General features: G+C 42.1%; 1 protein-coding gene across 4 annotated transcripts; it reads right to left on the minus strand.

The window, feature by feature from the left end:
- Positions 1-312: 312 nt before the first annotated feature.
- On the minus strand, positions 313-17,317 carry mbnl3 (muscleblind-like splicing regulator 3). 4 transcript variants are annotated; one of them, XM_027281990.1, is made up of 8 exons: positions 17,028-17,317; positions 8,731-8,895; positions 7,491-7,694; positions 7,158-7,397; positions 6,231-6,384; positions 6,065-6,107; positions 2,035-2,129; positions 1,138-1,240 (listed from the first exon to the last, which is right to left on the minus strand). In XM_027281990.1, exons 1-7 carry the CDS (start codon positions 17,199-17,201, stop codon positions 2,054-2,056), a joined length of 1,056 nt encoding a protein of 351 aa, XP_027137791.1. In that variant the 5' UTR covers positions 17,202-17,317; the 3' UTR covers positions 1,138-1,240; positions 2,035-2,053. The 4 variants fall into 4 exon arrangements, with proteins under 4 accessions (XP_027137784.1, XP_027137791.1, XP_027137796.1 ...); XM_027281995.1 differs by lacking the exon at positions 6,065-6,107; XM_027281983.1 differs by lacking the exons at positions 2,035-2,129; positions 6,065-6,107 and having other exon boundaries at positions 313-1,240.
- Between the last annotated feature and the right edge of the window lie 1,224 nt (positions 17,318-18,541).

The raw sequence follows: 18,541 nt of genomic DNA on the forward strand, positions 1-18,541 counted from the left end.
TAAATCATGGAGGAAACAAACAATTACCCTTCACAACCAAGAAGCAATCACTGATTAGACCCCATGATTAAAGCGACTGTCTGGTTTCTTCATGACCTCACCTGCTTTAAGGCAGGTTGTTTCTTAGATCAAGAAATTAAGAGCCTCATTCTTAAAAATCTCTAAACTCTAAACGCCCCATTTTATAGAGAAGTTAACTTTAGGTCGCTTTGTCAATTTGTAGTGTTTTTTTTAAGGTTGTTGCATTATGTTTTAAAATATCCTGTCAGTATACTACAGATACTGGCTATGGAACCTGGGGACAAACCACTGTAACTACTAGATTTTTTGTTTGTTTACAGTATGAGCTGTAGGCTCAACACGCAGTATTTTTGTAACAACAGATATTGCCTTTAATTGCAAATCTTTCGGTGTAAGTGTTTTGTGTTGGGAAACTGAGTCTCCTCTGCAGCTGAATAGATAAATCAAAGGCACAAACAAATGAATAACAACTCATTGACGTTTCAACAGGAAAGATTTGACCATGAGAACAAACTGAATGGTAGACGTAGTACGACACAAATGTTACACGTGTAGCCATCGTGAAACGTAAACATGACATGATATGAAACACTCTTTCATTTCGACACAACATGTAATGGTCGTAGACCATCAGCAGGTCCGTTTGTCGCTCGAATGGTCTGAATTTCCAGAATTAGTTTTTCAGAGTTTCTGACTTTGGAACAGTCAAATGTGTTGGGTCGCCTCGTGTGATGGCTCCAACCCATAAAGGGCATGTAGTCTTAAATGTATGTATGTGTGTGTGTGTTTGTGTGCACATGTCTGTTGCACATTTTAAGGTGTGGGCATGTATGGCTGTAAGAACGAGGGAGCTCTATTGCTCAGCCTGATCAAGTCAGTATGCATCAGGATGGCTGCTTTAAAGCAACAGTAATACGTCCAGGCTTGTATTGCGTGAACCATCGCAGCTTTCGTTAAATCTTAAAACAAGTTTTCACATTGCCACTCAGTCAGTGTGCACTGTAGGTGAGGCACATGTTTGCTGCATTCAGAAAAAAGATGACCGCCCTGGTGGTGGTGCGCAGGCTTCAGGGACTTTAACTGGGATTTCGGGAAAGGCTTACTGAGTTTAGCGCCACCGGAGCTGCCACCAGCAGTTTGGGGACGGGACAGAAATGGGTTTCCATGGGAACGCACTGGAGCTCCAGTGGATCGGGGGTCAGGAGCTCCGAGGGGTCTACTGGAAGAGAAAGAAGGAGGTGTGAGGAGGAGGAGCAGACTCAGAAGAGTAACCAGTGAGATGAAGTCAAGTGTGCTAAATACTTATCATGTAAAGCCAGTTTTTATTTTTATTATTCTTCGTAAGAAGCAGACGAATGATCAAATTTGCCATTTAAAAATGTTTTTCCTGCTAACTTCAATCAAATTTGGAAACCATTTATCATGTACATCAGAGCTAAGCTTTAATGTACATGACCCGCCTCAATGTATCTCCAATATGAAGCAAGTTAGGATTATGCATTGTTCTGAATCTATCTTTGTTTTTAGCACATCACAATGGCTTTGTCTTTTATTTTGTACAACTTCCTGTTATTGTGTATCTTTTAAAAAGTGAATAAAAAATGTTTTAATAAAAAATAAATGTTTTTCCTGCTAAATTTTATTCTTGATTCAAAGTACAAATACTTGCCATGATAGGACTGTATGTCAACGAGAATTCACTAAAAAGAAGAGGGCAAGCACTAAAATGATAGCAGGGCTGTTACCGATGCCAGACCACATACTGTATGTCCATAGATTACATCAAAGACTGAGACTGGTACTACACCGGACTACAACAATTAGATGAAAACAGTTACCCATGTTTGTATCTGTTTTCATTTGCTCACACCACAACAGACTGGAAAGTGAAGACAGATGAGATGTGAACATAATACACGTGACACTACGGGCAGGTGTTTCTTTAACCTGATGGGGAAAAAAAGAGAGACTCCTGACCCTAAAATAAAGAGAACTGAAATGAAAAGAGCAAACCTGATTCGGGGCGGCAGATTCAGCGAAAGGAACATTGGTGACTGGGGTCGAAGCCGACGAAACAGTGGAGGTGGTGGCACCGTGCATCATGGGAACTTTTATTCAGGCGAGTCAGACGAAAGACAGAGGACGAGGATGTGGGCGGGTAGGAGGAGGAGGAGGAGGAGGAGGAGGAGGAGGAGGGAGGGGGAGGGGTGGACAGGAATGATATGGTTACCATGGCAAAATGTGTAGGATCAAAAGTCATGGCACAAGTCAGGTGATATTGCCAGGATGAATTTGAACAAGTATCAAGACACATGCAAACAAAATAAGAGATAAAGAAAATTACATATTTAATTAGCCAACCAGTTACAAAATGAAAGAAAATTCATTGTTTCACCAACAAATGGTCGTTAAACAAACGAGGCAATACACAGTCATACAATCTGATCAGACTGGAGTATCTGATAATTGTATTCAAATGGACAAGGCATGTGTATGGAGGGAGCAAATGATCCATAAGAGAACAAAAACAAATAATGTCACAGCTGTAACAGCAGATTAAACGTATTTTCATTGATAATTCTGTGATTTAGTGACCAGACAAATCTGCTGAGCTCATGTTTCATTTGCATGAAAGACTGACTGGCTTTGCAAGATAAATTTCAACATCTCACTTTGCATTCAACTCATTAAAGTCCTGTCATGAACACACACACTAATTGAAGCTTTTAAGCCGAGTTTCAGGAGCAGGACCACAACTTGACCGTTCCACCGACATTCCTATAAATATCCTCCTAACTGACTTTCGCTCTCCCAGCCCACCCTATTTCTCCCACTCCTCCCCAATCTCTGTAGGGTCATGTCTGGGTGGTTCCCCACAATGCAGAAACAGACCAAAGAAGTACAAGAGTTCACACTTTATTCACAATCTTTTCGTTTTGTTAATAAATCATTTAAACGTATGTTGTTGGTGTTGCGGTCCATGCTTGTGAACTGGCATATAAAATGCTACAGTTACCAGAGATCAAGCCTAATCTAACTCAGGTTAGTTTAACACTATTGAGACGGGAAACAGTTGTCTATTATGTCCTCAGGGTGAGAGGAGTTTTGTCACGTTGTCATGAGAAAATAAGCCCTGATGATGTCAGCGAGGGGTCATCTCGGCTTAAAGCTTCTGTACGACGTCAGCCCACTTACACAGGTGTTTTCGCTTATGCCTAATCAGACCTCCTCTCAGGACTGTACACAGCTGTGTTTAATAGACATGTCACTGTACCTGGAGGGATAACATACATCGTTATCATACACCTTTTTCACAGCAGCCATTTTGACATGTACATCAGTAGGGTCAACACAGGTGTTACCAATGATGCTAATTAAGGTTTCGTACGTTTTATCGCAGCAGAGCCTTTCCAGTGAGGACCTACCTGTAGTATCACTGGTAACACCTGTGTTGATCCTGTGTTCATGTCAAAATGGCTGCTGTGAAAAAGGGTAACGCTGATTGTCATTTGACTTAGTATAGATTTTTTTTTGTTGTGGCCGTGATAATTGTGAAATAGTGAAAAAAAATCTAAAAATCTAATTGTGATTTATAAAAACAACAGACTCATAAAAAACATTTTCTCTGTTTTTATTGACTGAAATTATTTAAAAATGTGTCACTATCATGATACTATGAGCATGCAGCAGCTGTAAATGTGTAAATGTATGGACGGAGAACACAAAGACAAGTCGGGACATGCATGAAGAGAGGTGGTCACACACACATACACACACACACACAACCAACAACAACACAACAGTCTTCAGGAAACCTTTTATGGCTACCATCTACAAGATTCACGACTAAAGTTAAAGATCAGCGTCGACAGCTGACACTGTATCTTCCTTTTCTATATGTGTGTGTGTGTGTCTGTGTGTGTATGACGGCCTTGACCTGTCTTGACCTTCCAGACTATTACATACTGTACTGAATACATCTAAATAAACATAAAATGACTGTTTTTTTAACTATAAATTATTCTGATATTTTTAGTATTATATATATTTTTTATCATACAGCTACAATAACTCTATTAACACCCATTTTGCACAGTTTCTAGGAGGTTTAAAGGGGCTGATAGAGGTGACGGCCTTGAGGTAACATATGCATGTAAAAGGGCATCCAAGTAGGTGAGTAGCCAGTGGAGCTCGATGAAAATCGGGGTAACGTGTGCCCTTTTGGGTTGATTGAATTGGTGCACTGCTGCATTCTGGATCATCTGGAGAGGCTTCACCTCGCAGGCTGGGAGGCCCGTCAGGAGGGCGTTACAGTAATCAAGTCGTGAGATGACCACAGCCTGTATTAGTAGATGAGTAGCACGTTGAGTCAAGTAAGGCCTGGTTTTCTGTTCAGGACCTAGTCAAAAGGATACTGACAGAGTTGCCATGTTCCTGATAGGTGGAAATTGTCGAATGATTACTGAACAAAGGTTTCTGTTGGATATAAAAGTGAGAGTGTTTGCACATCTGATCTTCTTATTCGTTTGACTGCAAGAATTAATGATCACGCTGTGCTGCCTCCTTCAGATCACCTCTCGTCTCAATACAAAAGCTACTGTGCTTTGACAAAGTAAGGAAACTAATTATTCATTGTTATACAGTACCTATCACAGGAATGTCTGGTGTATATATGAAGACAAATGGATGTCTACATGGCAGGGAAATGCATTAAAATGCTAATATGCAATAGCTTTGGAAAGCTGTTGGCAGTACTGTAAAACATACATGAATTATAGCTCAAACATGCCAACCAGTACGACTATGTTGTCCTCCAATAAATCAATCAATCATTAAATAAAGGCTCCTGTCCACTACCACATATATGTCACATATAGCTGACCTACCAATGGCTCCTGAAGGCACCGTGTGCCGGACACATTATTTATAGCTACATGTGTGAAAAATAAATGGATGAGAGCAGACGAGAAGGACAGCGAGGTGATGAGGTGTAACTGGCAGCAGCGGGTCAAGGCAAGTCAGCAGGTTCAGGTTAATACAGGAAACACAAGCAACACTGAGGCTGACAGCGTTAGTGCCGACACACAAAAACACATACACAAAGAGTGCTGACGAGATGTTGAGGCTTTGATCAGGATATTGTAGGAGTGGTATATCCAAGCCGGCAAACCAAGGAATAAAGATAAAGCTAAATATGCATGAGTATGCAGTATACGCTCCCTTCAGCACAGAGCAGGTACAGTATGTGGGTGTTTTGGCTGCAGACCTCTATGTTGTATAATTTAGGCATGTGGCATATCAATAATTCATGTCTGTCAGACTTCAAGCATTTCACTTACCAATATTTCTTTACAGTAACATCATCTGAAAATGGAGTTTCAGTGTTGATAGCCTCTGTGTATCATCATGTGCTGAAATACATGTTGACAAAATGTGTTTTTATTTTATTTCTCTTTTCTCGTGGCTCAGTTAAACGTCATTAAATTATCTGTCAATCAACTAATCAATTACTTGACTAATTATTTTAGTGCTTATTTAATTAAATAAAATATGATTATACGTTTTCTGCCAATCTGTCCCTTCACATCTACATTAAACCATCGAGTTTCTCCTGATATTAAGTAACAGACATCCTGTTTAATGCAAAACACATGAAAATGAAGAAATGTACAATCATGTCATTAGAGCTTAAAGAAGAGTAGTAGGACTAGTGTTGACTATCTCCTTTACCAAAACATACACAGCTTTACCTTTTACTACTTTATTACTTCTTCAGGTTTCAAGGTCTAGTAAAAGACTAAACACCTGCGATGCATAAACCAACCCATCCACCAGAAGTCCCTTATAATTACCTTCTTTTGTTTGTACTGATTACTCTAACATGTTTTCTCTAACTTTGTTTTTGGCTTCAGCAGCTCTCACCACACGTCAGGCAAGAGTTAAGTGAATGAAAGCAACACGAGGGAGGAGGGGAGGCGTGACGTAGAGGCGAGCATTAGCACAGACACAGCATGCATACTGTTAGCACAACACCTGTAACTACCTGAATTCCACAGTGTTACCTCGTCCTCTAATGTAAGAAATACCTGTATTGTCCAGAATCAAGTTCCAAGCGTTGATGATTCCAGTTTACCTTCCACATGTAATGTTAAAGTGAACACTGTGTGTGTATGGACTATGTTTCAGTGCTACTATGTGTAGAGACTCACCAGTCGGGATGAAGGCTGGTTGCTGGAGCTGCATGTTAGCCAGGGCTTGCTGGTAGTGGAACATGCTGGGGTTGAAGACAGTGGCAGCAGCTCCGTTGCTCTTTTCCATGATCGGCCTCTTTGGTAGCGGCTGCATGGCACCTGGAGGCAGACCCTGTCCCAGGAGGAATCGCAGAGAGAGGTTATCTTTCAACGCTGGCTACAAAACTTGTCCTTGCAGTTTATCAACACAAAAAACGCATTATCTGGTGTTATCTTAGAGTAAATATACGGTCTCTGTACGTGCGTCAACATCCAGTTGATGTGGATGTTTCTTTTACCACCACAAGGGGACACTGCAGTATGTACGAAGAGCTGAAGTGATGTAGGACGGTCATTCACGAGCATGCAGCATTAGCAGCCGTAGCAACAAAAATGAATGTCAGACAAACCTTGGATGCATTAAGCTTCTGATCCCTTTCATGTTACTATTATGTCTTTTTTTCCAGTCCTGTCTTTCTTGTTTTTGTGCATCAGCTCTGCAGATTGACCTGATTATGTCAGAGCTGCTCACAATATTAACTTCAGCCCTCGTAGCTCGCTTTACTGAGAGTACAGGCTCAGACACATGCACAGTAGAAGGCATTCATGAAAAACATAATCCCCAGACTACATTATCAAATTTAAAGCTGCCTGTGTGATACTGTGATACCATGATCCTTTATTGCATCAGTAAACAATATCCAAGTGGAGAACGAGAAAATCTTCTCCTGTTTCACTGCTGTCTTTAGTAGATAAAGTGAATGTTGATTTGTAACTTTTAAGAAGGTGAGTATTGGTTTACACCTGTGTTTTTTCTGTCCTATGGTTCATGGTAACAAAGACAAGCAGTTTTTTTTGCCAATGTCCTCAGTATTTGTCCCGATCACAGCGTAGAGAAGGACTCACCAAGGCTGCAGACGCTGTGTTTTGACTGGCTTGGTGCTGTGCAGCCTTGATCCGGGCCTGCAGGTGAGCCGGGGGATGGAAGTACTTGCACTTGTCTCGGCTGCAGCGTCCCTTGATGTAGTCCATGCAGACAATGACCGAGTTCTCGCTGCAGTCCACCATGCCAGCCTCCAGGGGGTGAGCGTAGCGGCAGTCGCTCTCGCCCCTCGTGCAGTTACCGCGCTGGAATTCTCTACAAACCTGGTAGGGTCAGCGAGAGCTCTGATCAACATTTACTTTTCATCATACTCAGGCCAAACATAGCAACACAACAACTGCACGCAGGCCGCATACCTCCAGCTTGTCTGTACGCACATGTTTTTGTGCGGAGGTGCCGTTGCCCATGGCTGCCAGTCCGGTGGGGCTCCCAGGGACCAGCAGGGGAGTACTGGGCAGCAGCTCAGGCATCAAGCCCATGCCTGGGCCCATGTGGCTAAGATATGGACTGAATGCCATACTAGGACTTGTTGCCAGGGAGTGTGTCATTGGGAATGTAGTCTGATGGTGGGAGAGAATGGCAGAGACAAAACAAGTTAGCAGAGCCTCCTCTGCCTTTAGGAGAGGATTCAGTGGTATTATAACCAGGATGGAGGGTATGTTTCCGGCATCCAGAGTTTCCTGATGGACAGTAAAGTAAACTGCTGTGAACTGTGGCTGCTGTTAGCTAGTGTTAGCTTGGTTTGTTATTCAGGCTGCCTGGACTGTGAGCTCAGAGCACTTGGGGAGGAAGAGGAGATTTTCAGGCCTAGGGCACTGGCTGATGGATAGCAGAGCCAGTGTCATGCCAGAACTGGAGCCTGACAAGCGGGCAATGTAGCTGTGCTCAGCAGCCTCTGTGAACATAATGTCAGAGGCGAAAAGACTGAAGGTGACATTTATGGAGGAAGCTAAGAAGAGAAAAGGACAGAGTGGGACTGACTTCTCTCACTGGCGAGTCACTGGCGAGAGTTTGTAAAATAAAAGGCTGAAAGACAGATGCCGAGCTGGGCTTGCTGTTGGACTAGTGAATAATATTAGCTGTCTGCTATGTCTCTGGTTTTTGTACTTGCTCATTGTTTGGCTGTTAGTAAAGTATAAGCAATAAGTGCTATAATTATAACCCATTTCTACATAGTGTTCCTTTAAAAGAAATGCACAGATAATGTATTTGATACAACTTTTAAAAAGTTGAATAAGATTTAGACAGGTCTCAAGCTACCTTCACTGTTCATTACATATATATTATAATTTATATCATTTCTAGGTAAATAAGAGTTTGAAGTAAGGACAGAACAAAAACTAAAATTAATCAAAACTGACGTGTCACATTGCCTTAATTAATTGTGTTTCTGTATATAATTCCCACTGTAAATGGACAGAAATTGTGTTTCTGTATATAATTCCCACTGTAAATGGACAGAAAGCAGAGACAGTAACCTGTAAACCAGAGTGCAGCGTCAGTATTTTGATAAATAAATGACATTTATTCAAACACATCGATTAAAATAGTTCAGAAAATGACTGAAAATGTGTAGATTTAGTGTGGGCTGCTCACTATGGGTTGTAACTGTGCTCCAGGCAGCATGAATTGCATCTGTTGAGCCAACATGGCTGCCGCGGCCTTCTGCTGGATCAGGTTGTTCCTCCCGTTGATCTCCAGCTGGGTTTTCAGGTGCGGAGGTGGGTGCAGGTATTTACAGTTCTCACGAGTGCAGCGCCCCTGTGTAGGAGAGGGGAGGGAGGAAAGATGAGAGCAGGCAGACAGGGTGAAACTTCTTAAAGGAAAAGAAGTCACAACACAGGGAACAACACAGGGACAATTAAAAAAAACAAAACATTAAGATCAAACTATGCTTAATAAATTCTGGTGAAATGAAGCATGAGTTAAGTCCCAGGAGGCTGCATCACTGATCATTTCTGAGAAATGTGCAACCACTTTTAAAAAATGTTCATTATGCTGGAATCAACAAAAAACTGAGCAAAACAGCACTGTAGACATTTAACAGGCAGTCAAGTTTTACAAGCAAATTACTTGGCCATTGAGCTACAATCAAACTGTACTGTACTCATTTTTTCATTTTCTGCCATTGACAAGTCATTTTTTAAAGCAATGTGTGATGACAGGTGAAGTATTTTCAAGCCAGCTTTGGATTTTTCCACAGAGGCGCTGCAGTAGTCAAATAAACTTCGCTGACAAGAGATAAAGCCAGATAGTGAGAACATATGCTTGACTCTCACAGGCCTGCACTACAGATTCTGTATCTCTACTTGTCAGTTATCAGTCCAATAAATAAGCTACTTTCCATAAGAAGAACAACAAATATTTAAAAGTATATGTGAATGACTGCAGCACATGCACTTGTTTTGTTCAGAGAGGAGATAACAGTGTCCGTTTCTTTGTAATGATTTGATCATTTATTAGTATGTTTAAAAACACCTAGTTAAGTTAAGCCTAAGACCATCAGTGGCAGCAGTAGAAGTATGACAAGTAACCAGTACAAGTAAAAGTCCTGCATTGAAATGATTTTGCAGTCAAAGTATGTAAGTATATAATCAGAAGAATGTATTTAGGTACTCAGTGCAGAGGTTAATTTAAATGATTTTACATACAGCTGTGTAGTTAAGTATATAACAATGCAACATATCTTATATGTTTTGTGTGTGAAATCTTAATATGTGAAGTAACTAACAGCTAGAAATGTACAACAAATGCAGGGGCAGGGCGAGGCTGAGTCAAGACCAGGACCAGATAGTATATAGCCTACTTAGGTAGCTAATATGTAGCTCTTGTATTTGTGTGCAGTACTGACAGACTGCTGTGTGTTTTCTTTGAGACGCTGTTCTGCAGAAGATTTCTCAGACATCTCCTCCCAGACAGCCGTTGTTCACTTTCTTTGAATGGATGTCAAGGGATGCAGAGAGAGGTTAGAACCATTAACAGTACCAAAGATTAATAATAGATATTAGTCAAATTATTGGACGTTTTGACTCCATTTACAGTGATGATGTAAGTAAATAAATCAATTTATTAAAATCCCTGTAGCTGTCCCTTTGATTGGTCTTAAAAAAATATCGTGAGTCCTCTTTGTCTGAAACTGAGACGAGACCAAGACCTTCAAAAAGTAATCAGACTGAGACAGAGACAGATTTTGAGTACTACAACTCTGGTAAAAAGTACCAAATCTATTTATCTCTATTTAATACATACTAGTTCCATAGTATTGTATAGCTGTAGTATTGATCACAACAGGGTTTATAAATAAAGTGTTGCATTTTTCATTAGAACAACGTACCCAATAACTGCATTACTTGTTAAAAGAACATGCTTTAACGATGCTGTGTTAAACATTAATGCAATGAATACAGGACTATTAAATGCTGCATGAGCCATGTTGGCAGAGCAGCCAGTATTCTAATGATGGGTTTATGTGCATAGTCAAAGCACTTCTATTTGTCTTGTATGCAAAGCTTCACTCAACATGCAGGCCGTTTGTATGTCTACTGTATACCCAAAGTGGACAGACATGCATTTGAGCTGAAGCCCTTTGTAATATGAAATAGAAAGAAAGGGTCATAAAAACATTTCCAGAGAATATTTTGAGATCAATTAAAGGACACCTGTTGTGCTTTTCTTTAGTTTCTGTCATATATATGATGTGACGATGTCAGATTGCTCTGAATGTAACATTTCTAGTGTTTTTATCAAGCAGCAACCTCCGTGTCTGTGAAGTGAAGCCAATGTGGAAGTGCCAAAAAATGCAGTTCCTCAAACGTCCACTTGAGGCTGGCTACAGAAGGAGTCCATCTCCATAAGCCCCCATGTTAAAGAAATAAACATGTTTACAGCCTACTACAAAAACAGTTTTGGTCTCTATAGCTAATTTCCCCGTTCATGACAACTGTACTGAGGGTGAATTTTTATACAACTCACCTGTTCAAATCATATTAAGGTTTAAAGGTATGCATAATTAACAGCATGGCCACTTTGATTGACGGGTGGGTGCCGTTACAGATGGCTTGTTTGAGCAACCAGATTTCATGGCATGACTACCGAGATGACGGTAGCTGGAGCCAGCACATTTTGAGCTTCACAGCAGCTCTTCAGAAACCTGTGGGTGACGTCATAGATATGACATCCATATTTTATACTGTATGGGTTTTTTTCAACTCGACGCTACGAGCCAACATCTATGATCACAGAGTTCTTTAATTGGTCATCCGCTTCAAGCACAGCACGACTGAGCACGCCAACGAAGTACAGGGATCCACATGCTCGGCCTGGTTATGTTATTTCACCGCTATGCTTTTTGTATGTTTTACAGAAATTTACATATATTCTGGTTTTCCTTTTGATGTCCTCTGGCTTCTCTGCCTCAACTCTTTGTGATTTACTGATGGACTTGATGTAAAGATGTACAGACGGCTACGTTAGTTGCACGGACAACTGGCTAAAAGCAGCTAAAGGTAACACTGATCACTTAATGTTGAGTCAGAGCAGCCGGAGGACACCTGAAGGACAACCAGAACATCTAAAGTGATGCTATGAATCTAAAACAATAAGCGTTTCAATAACCTAATGCTAACATAGGTTCTTCTGTATTTTACTCAGCTGAAGCTGATCCTGATTCAGCAGCCATAAACCATTTTGATCAGAAGTAATTCTTTATGCTCATTTTTACTTGTCATCTTTGGCTTCATGACAAACCCTAAATCAGATTTTGAGCCATTTATCTAAAAGCAATTCATTTTTACCCCAGAATGTCATTAAAGCAGTGTCCTTCAATCCTGCCAGAGTCTGTGGGGAAGGTGAAGATGGTGCTGCAGGAACACTGCAGGTCAACACACAGGAAAAAAAACTGCAGTCTCCATTAAACCCCTGGGCCGACAGCAGCTGTCTGCCCCGTGCAGATGAGCTGTTAACCCGCTAAACTACCTCCACATGCTCTGTCATCCAACCACACCCACACAAACCAGCTCTCACTAGTTGAACAACGGAAAATAAAAACTCTGATACAAACTGACGTCATGGTGCAGTGACTCTGGTGGTGATGGATGATGTCATGCTGAGATGAGGATACATAAAAAAAGGGCATAGCAACAGGAGACCTATATGGGACAGAAGATAACCGCAGTGTCTCCTATAGCAGCATCTGTGAGGGATTCAAACACCAAGACCAGGCATAGAGGCGGACACGCAGCAGCCTGAAAAACGGCCAGGATGGTTCACAGGCATACACAAACACTCTCGCCTACACTGGAGATGCGAGCAAGCTTTGCGTCAGCGAGCTGTGTGTTTAGGGATGAGACTGTAATGAGGAGTGAGTCCCATGAGCCAAGCAAGGCTGCTCAAATTCAGAGGGAGAGAAAAGTACCTATTAATGAGCCTAATGATGAATGATGATGTAATGATACTCCTGAAAAGGGTTTCAAAAAACAAATGTTGACTGCTGATTCATTTGTAGCGTAGTCGCATGAACGTTGATACAGAAAGAAATAAACTTATATATAGAGATGGAGGCCAGTGAAAAGCGGTGTTAAGGAGAATATTCAGTAGTCAGGAATCTCCTTTTGGTAGCCATAGCAACACACTACGCAACACAGGGAGAGTCCCTGTTAGTACAGTGATATGCTGTTGATGCATCCTGAGAGAGAAGAGAGAGAGATGGGACACTGATAAATAAAATCACTGCACAAAGATGTTAAACAGATTTATTATATCCATATTAATGTGGAACAAATTGGCTGTTTTTCTTCAGTTAAAGGTTCCCAAGGCATTCAGAAAATCCTTGTTTGGCAAAGGTGAACTGCAGTCAGCATCCTGTTCAAGCTCAAGCTTGCATCAGCTAATACCACGAAGCCAGACCCCACGCCACACAGCCAAGCTGGCCAACCTCAGCTCAACTTCGATCGGTTACAGTGAGCTCCATGGCGCCTGTCTTGGATCACTGTTGGCTGACGCAAACCAACTGTTAGTTGTACACCTTTGCTTCGTGCTGTCACGTCGTGAATTATTGGCTAAAGTCAACACTGTTTGTCTTATTATATGAGTTAGTATCATGGATCAAGGTAGCTGGTAAAAATATATCCACTCAGACAGTGTTTTGCTTAGCAAGCTAATGGCAACCAGCCAGCTGTGACCACTGACAGTATAAAGAATGGACAGCGTATGCGTGACGTCAGCCACAGGTTTCTGAAGCTCAGAGTGTGGTGGCTCTGGCCACTGCCAAGTTGGCGGTCCTGGCACTTCTGCCTCCCGGCTTATCTAAAAATCGGCAAAGATGTGTGTCTATTTCTGCTGTGAGGTTGAGTATTTTAATACGGGGGCTTATGGAGATTGACTTAACTGTCACCCAGCAATTCTGCATATATCTGGCTGCCTCACGACGTGAGCTAACAAAGTAACCAGCAAACAGCAAGCCAGCCTATTTATCAGCCATGGCCTGGTAGTCTGAACTTATCAGCTGATGTTATCCACCCAAGACAGTATTTTGCCATGTTAGTTAGCTAGCAAGCTAACGTTAGCCAGCTTAAACCATAATAGTACAAAGTTATTTCGCTTTGCACTAATTTTAGGTTTGGATTTTGGACTTTGTATTGTAGTGGATGATGGTTGTTTGTCCATGCCAGCAGACTAGGGCACTCTGAAGCACACACAGACATCACATCTTTTGGATTTTCCTATCCTGAAGCCTTTACATAGATCAATTAGAACAATTTTTTAAAGTTATGTTCGCCCATTAGAAATAAAAAGTGATTGATACATGTGGCACCTTTGAAGAAATCAGGCAGGGCTCGTCCTCTTATGTGACGATGTAGAGCTGAAACAATTCAAACAGATATCTGATGAATTGTCTGAGTAGTTTTTAAGCCTGGCATAACTCCGGTGATGGCATTGTCTGTCCGTCTAACGCCTCAGAGATAAATGCCTCAACCATAGACAGACATTCATGGTGCTACCATGACGCTGACATTTTGGGTTTTTTGTGAAATATTTAGACAAATATTGGATACATTTGGCGTGATATTTCACTCATGTGCTTACCTACCTACCGCATACCATAACAAACGATGTTCTCACCATCCTCGGCTCCAGTTTATGTTGAGTGCAAATTAGCACAAATGTTAGCATAGAAAGAAGTCGTGTTGGACATTTGCATCTATTTTCTGTCATGTTACAGCAGATCAGTTAGTTGCAGCCATGATGTCATCCCAAATAGACACTGTATGTTGGGCAGATGTGATGTCCGCACTAATCATTGGAGATGACAGCAGCACTCCAGTTAACAAGGTAAAAAGAACTAGGCGGTGAGCTGCTGCCCCCTCCCCTCTTCTGCTGCAGGTTCAGGCCGACCAGACAGAGCTAATGAGGGCACAACACAGAATGACAGCGGTCAGCTTGGACCGGGCTGGAGATGCCAGATATGGGAGGGATGGTGAGGAGGGAGGCCATTAGCAGATAAATCCATAAAATTAACAAAGAAGGGAGGGGCGGGCGGAGAGCAGGAAGAAGGAGTGATGTAGAGCGGCTCTGATGGGGACAGAGTGAGGTGTGTCTTTGTTTTTTCTAGTCAGTCGAGTATAATCCTGAACAACAATGGGGATAGAAACAGCGTTGTAAAGAGGTGACTGTTGACATAATGTGTGGGCACGACAGCTCTGCTGCAGCTCCTGATAAAGAAAGCCGCTTTGACCTTCAACTGTCACTAACTTCAGGCCCTTTCTCAAACTGACCACATGAGCACGGGGCTTCAAACAACCAAATGTGGCCTTTAATGCTTGTCCACTGCCTTTGGTACAAAGCAAGCTCGCCTCTCTTTCTCCCATCAATGCAACCAGTAGAGAGCAAGGCTGTGCTAAAAACAGCCGTGCCACTCAGGAAGATCAAACTATCCAATGGGTACGCACTCCTGTGCTGTTGCTAGGCCCCCCTCTCTGTTTCTCTCCCTCTCCCATCTCCCTCCTGCTCTGGAGGACATAACACAGAAAAATGGCTGAATAATAAATTCTAACTCAATAAACAAGGAGACAGCAGCTGCACCCCGACAGAAAGCCCCTTGTCTGGGTCTCACTTTTTTCCCTGCGAGAAAGCTGGTCGAGTAAAACCTCTGTAAAACACACACACTCTCGTATGCACGCACGCCCGCACCACTCCTCTATTTTAGCTCAATTGGACATTGATAGTCAGAGCTCTTCTGAAATACTGTAAAGCATCATCACTTCTCAGACTGTTATGGTGAAGTGGCACGACCAACAAGCCCACACCGCTGATGGACTGTCAGCAAAGTGGCTTTTCGAGAAATGGAAACAACAAATATCTTCTAACATTATTATACACGTATATATGTGTTTAGATAGAGAGAATCATAATTGTACATTTGCCTGGTTCAAATCAGACTATTTATACAATGGCAACTAAATTCTGATTGGCTAGAAGAATCAACCCTGTGAGGTCCAAGCGATCCCCCACGTAAGCAAAAGCAATTGATAGGACGCCGAGAGGATTCACTTTTAGTAACCAGACATGATGAACGGACATCTATAGAGTGGGTGTCTATGGCAGTATCAAAGGTCCAGTATGTAGTGATTTAGCAGCAACTAGTGGTGAGGCTGCAGACTGCAACCAACTGAATATTCTTTGCCTCGCCCCTCCCTTTACAAAACAGTTATTTTGCCAATGTTTAGTCTGTCTGTTCTGGACTACTGTAGAAACATGGCAAGCTCTATGGACGAGGCCCCGCAGCATCTGTAGATTTAAAAAGATCATTCTACACTAACAAAAACAAATCAATAGTTTTAGGATGTTATAACAATCTTACACACTGGACCTTTAAACTACACTATAAGTAAAGATGCTAAGCATAGTGAGAAGTGTGCTAATTGAATTTTGAACTTTGAATTTTGTTTGATTTTGTGCGAGTCAGGAGGAAAGAGAAGACATCTGCAGTACATGAGCTATGCTTTGGAGGCAATTATTGTCTGCCGTGATCTCTTACATACACCACAAGACTTAAAAATACCATTTATACAGAGGGAACTGCCCACTTCATGCATCTAGTTGTGTTATATCATTGCAGGCAATGTTGCAAATTGATTGGTTGTTTTATGGTAAAGTATGATTTACAGGATTTTTAAATCAATGTAACGAAGTTGCTTGATTGAGCGGTACAGGACACAGATCATGTAATGTTACAGGCTCTGATCAGGCTGGTGACCTTTGCATGTCACCCGACTCTCCCCGTTTTCTGGCTCAACAGTACACTATCTAATAAAGGCAAAAATAACCATGTCGTTCACATCTTGATATTTCATCATCAAGTTTTAAATGTGCTACATCATGATTGCTATCACAAAACCACCCATGCTTAGTCAATGACTCCATGATGACAGGCAAAAAAGGTATTCTCACATCCTAAAAATCATTCTGTGAGAAAACCAAACCATAGTCCACAATATTAAAAACATGCAACACAATAACAAGGATATAAATCTAATGACAGATGCCCATATACATCCTAGTCCAGGAATCACAAAGACATATAGATGAAATTCAGACAAAAACATCAATGGGTGGATCAACTGACATAGTTTACAAGGTTTCCAGGAAATGTTCTGCCGAGGTGGTAAGCCACCCACATCCTGACACATCCCCTCTCTTCAACTATTTAGTTAGTAGACGACACCCTAAACCCTTATCTGTGTGTATCTGTGTTTGCGAAGATGTGTCTATAAATAGTCAAGTTATTTGTCCGATACTATGCAGAGCCGTCATCTAACTGGACACAGATTACAACGCCTAAACAAAGATGTAGTATGGCAAGGACTGATGTAATGTAATGTGTGTTGCATTGTTACCTTGAGAGAGTCAAAGCAGGCGATGACTCGGCCATTCTCCACATGGCAGCTCCGGGAGGGGTGGGCAAACTTGCACTCGGCATCAGACCGTGAGCAGGTACCTCTCTGAAACTCACGACACACTTCCAGGGTCAGCCATTTGGTGTCCCGTCCCATGGTCATGCTGACGGCCATCGGAGTCACACACCAACACTGAGCAGCGGTGGAGACAGATGGACGGAAAACTGTCTGATGAGAGCAAGGGTGACTAATAGTGATGTGACAAAAAGTCCCCAGCAAAAAAAAAAAAAAAAAAAACACAGAGGGAAAAAAATAGTGATGTGAAAAAAAACCCCCACAAAAAAAAAAAAAAAAAAACACACACAGAGGAAACAGAAGCAAAAATATTTTTCCTCAGCGCAAACAGGCAGCGAGTTCTTTCGGTTGGTGTATTTTAGGGGATATTTATTAGTTCTTCTTGGGAAAAGTGGCAGCTGAAGTTTCTCTGGGGTGAGACAGAGGGGGGGTGAGCAGAGGCCAGCTCTGACTCGGAGAAAAAAGAAAACAGAAACTACTCTGAGGACATCATCACTCTGGCATGCTTCAATATGTCACCGTGCGTCTGTGCCTTCACCTGAATCAACTGAGGCCCACCGTAAGTAACATTCACGTCAACATGGCCGAGGCTGGGCGAGCTGCTGTAGTGCTAGTTATGTTTGAACAGCCTGCAAACGGTAGAGCAACAAAAAGCAGAACCTTATAGGAGCGGTGTCCTTGCGCTGATGAGGTGATGGCTCAGCTCAGAGTATGTGAGGACTGCAGCTCAGCAACGTGGGATGGATGACTCTGTGACTGTCATGATAAAATATAGCCTCCATTCAAGGCCAAACACTCCTGCTCTCATCCAGAAGAGTCAGACAGCAGCTAAACGGCCGACGACCCCTCGCAGTAGGCACTTTGGAGTTCCACTTCCTCCACTTATTTCAGTCTCTTTCTCATCCCTCCTTCGCCTTTGTCTGTTTCTCTGTTGTCATCCTCTTCAATGACCTCTCTTCTGCATGTCCTTGCTTGCTGTCCTGCTGCAGACTGTAAAAAAAAAAAAAAAACCCAGAAAGGCAAACATTAATTCAAAGCAGTGACGAAACACACAGCCTGTTAAAAGAGAAAAAAACGGAAAGCTACCAGCTCGTGTGAGTAAACGGGAGGGCGATGAAGACCACGAGGCAGGAGGGTGGAAGGGAAAGAGCCAAAGAGAATAAAGCGAGGACAAACAAATAGGGGAACAGAGCATACGAGAGGGAGGGAGGCAGCAATGAACAGGAAAGGGCAAGCTATGTCTTGATTAAGTGATACGAGAGAGAGAGAGAAAGAGAGAGAGAGAGAGAGAGAGAGGATGGAGAGATATTGCAGGCAGGACAGAGATGTCACTTCAACTCCCCTGAGCTCCACAAAGCAGAAAGTAATTGACTGACTTGACATGAAGCTGCAATATAGTGTGAAAAGCAGTGTCCTTGAAATCGCCTGAAAGGCTGGCA

The sequence above is a fragment of the Larimichthys crocea genome, chromosome I, assembly GCF_000972845.2.
Source record: "Larimichthys crocea isolate SSNF chromosome I, L_crocea_2.0, whole genome shotgun sequence".
In the NCBI taxonomy this organism is placed as follows: Eukaryota; Metazoa; Chordata; class Actinopteri; family Sciaenidae; genus Larimichthys; species Larimichthys crocea.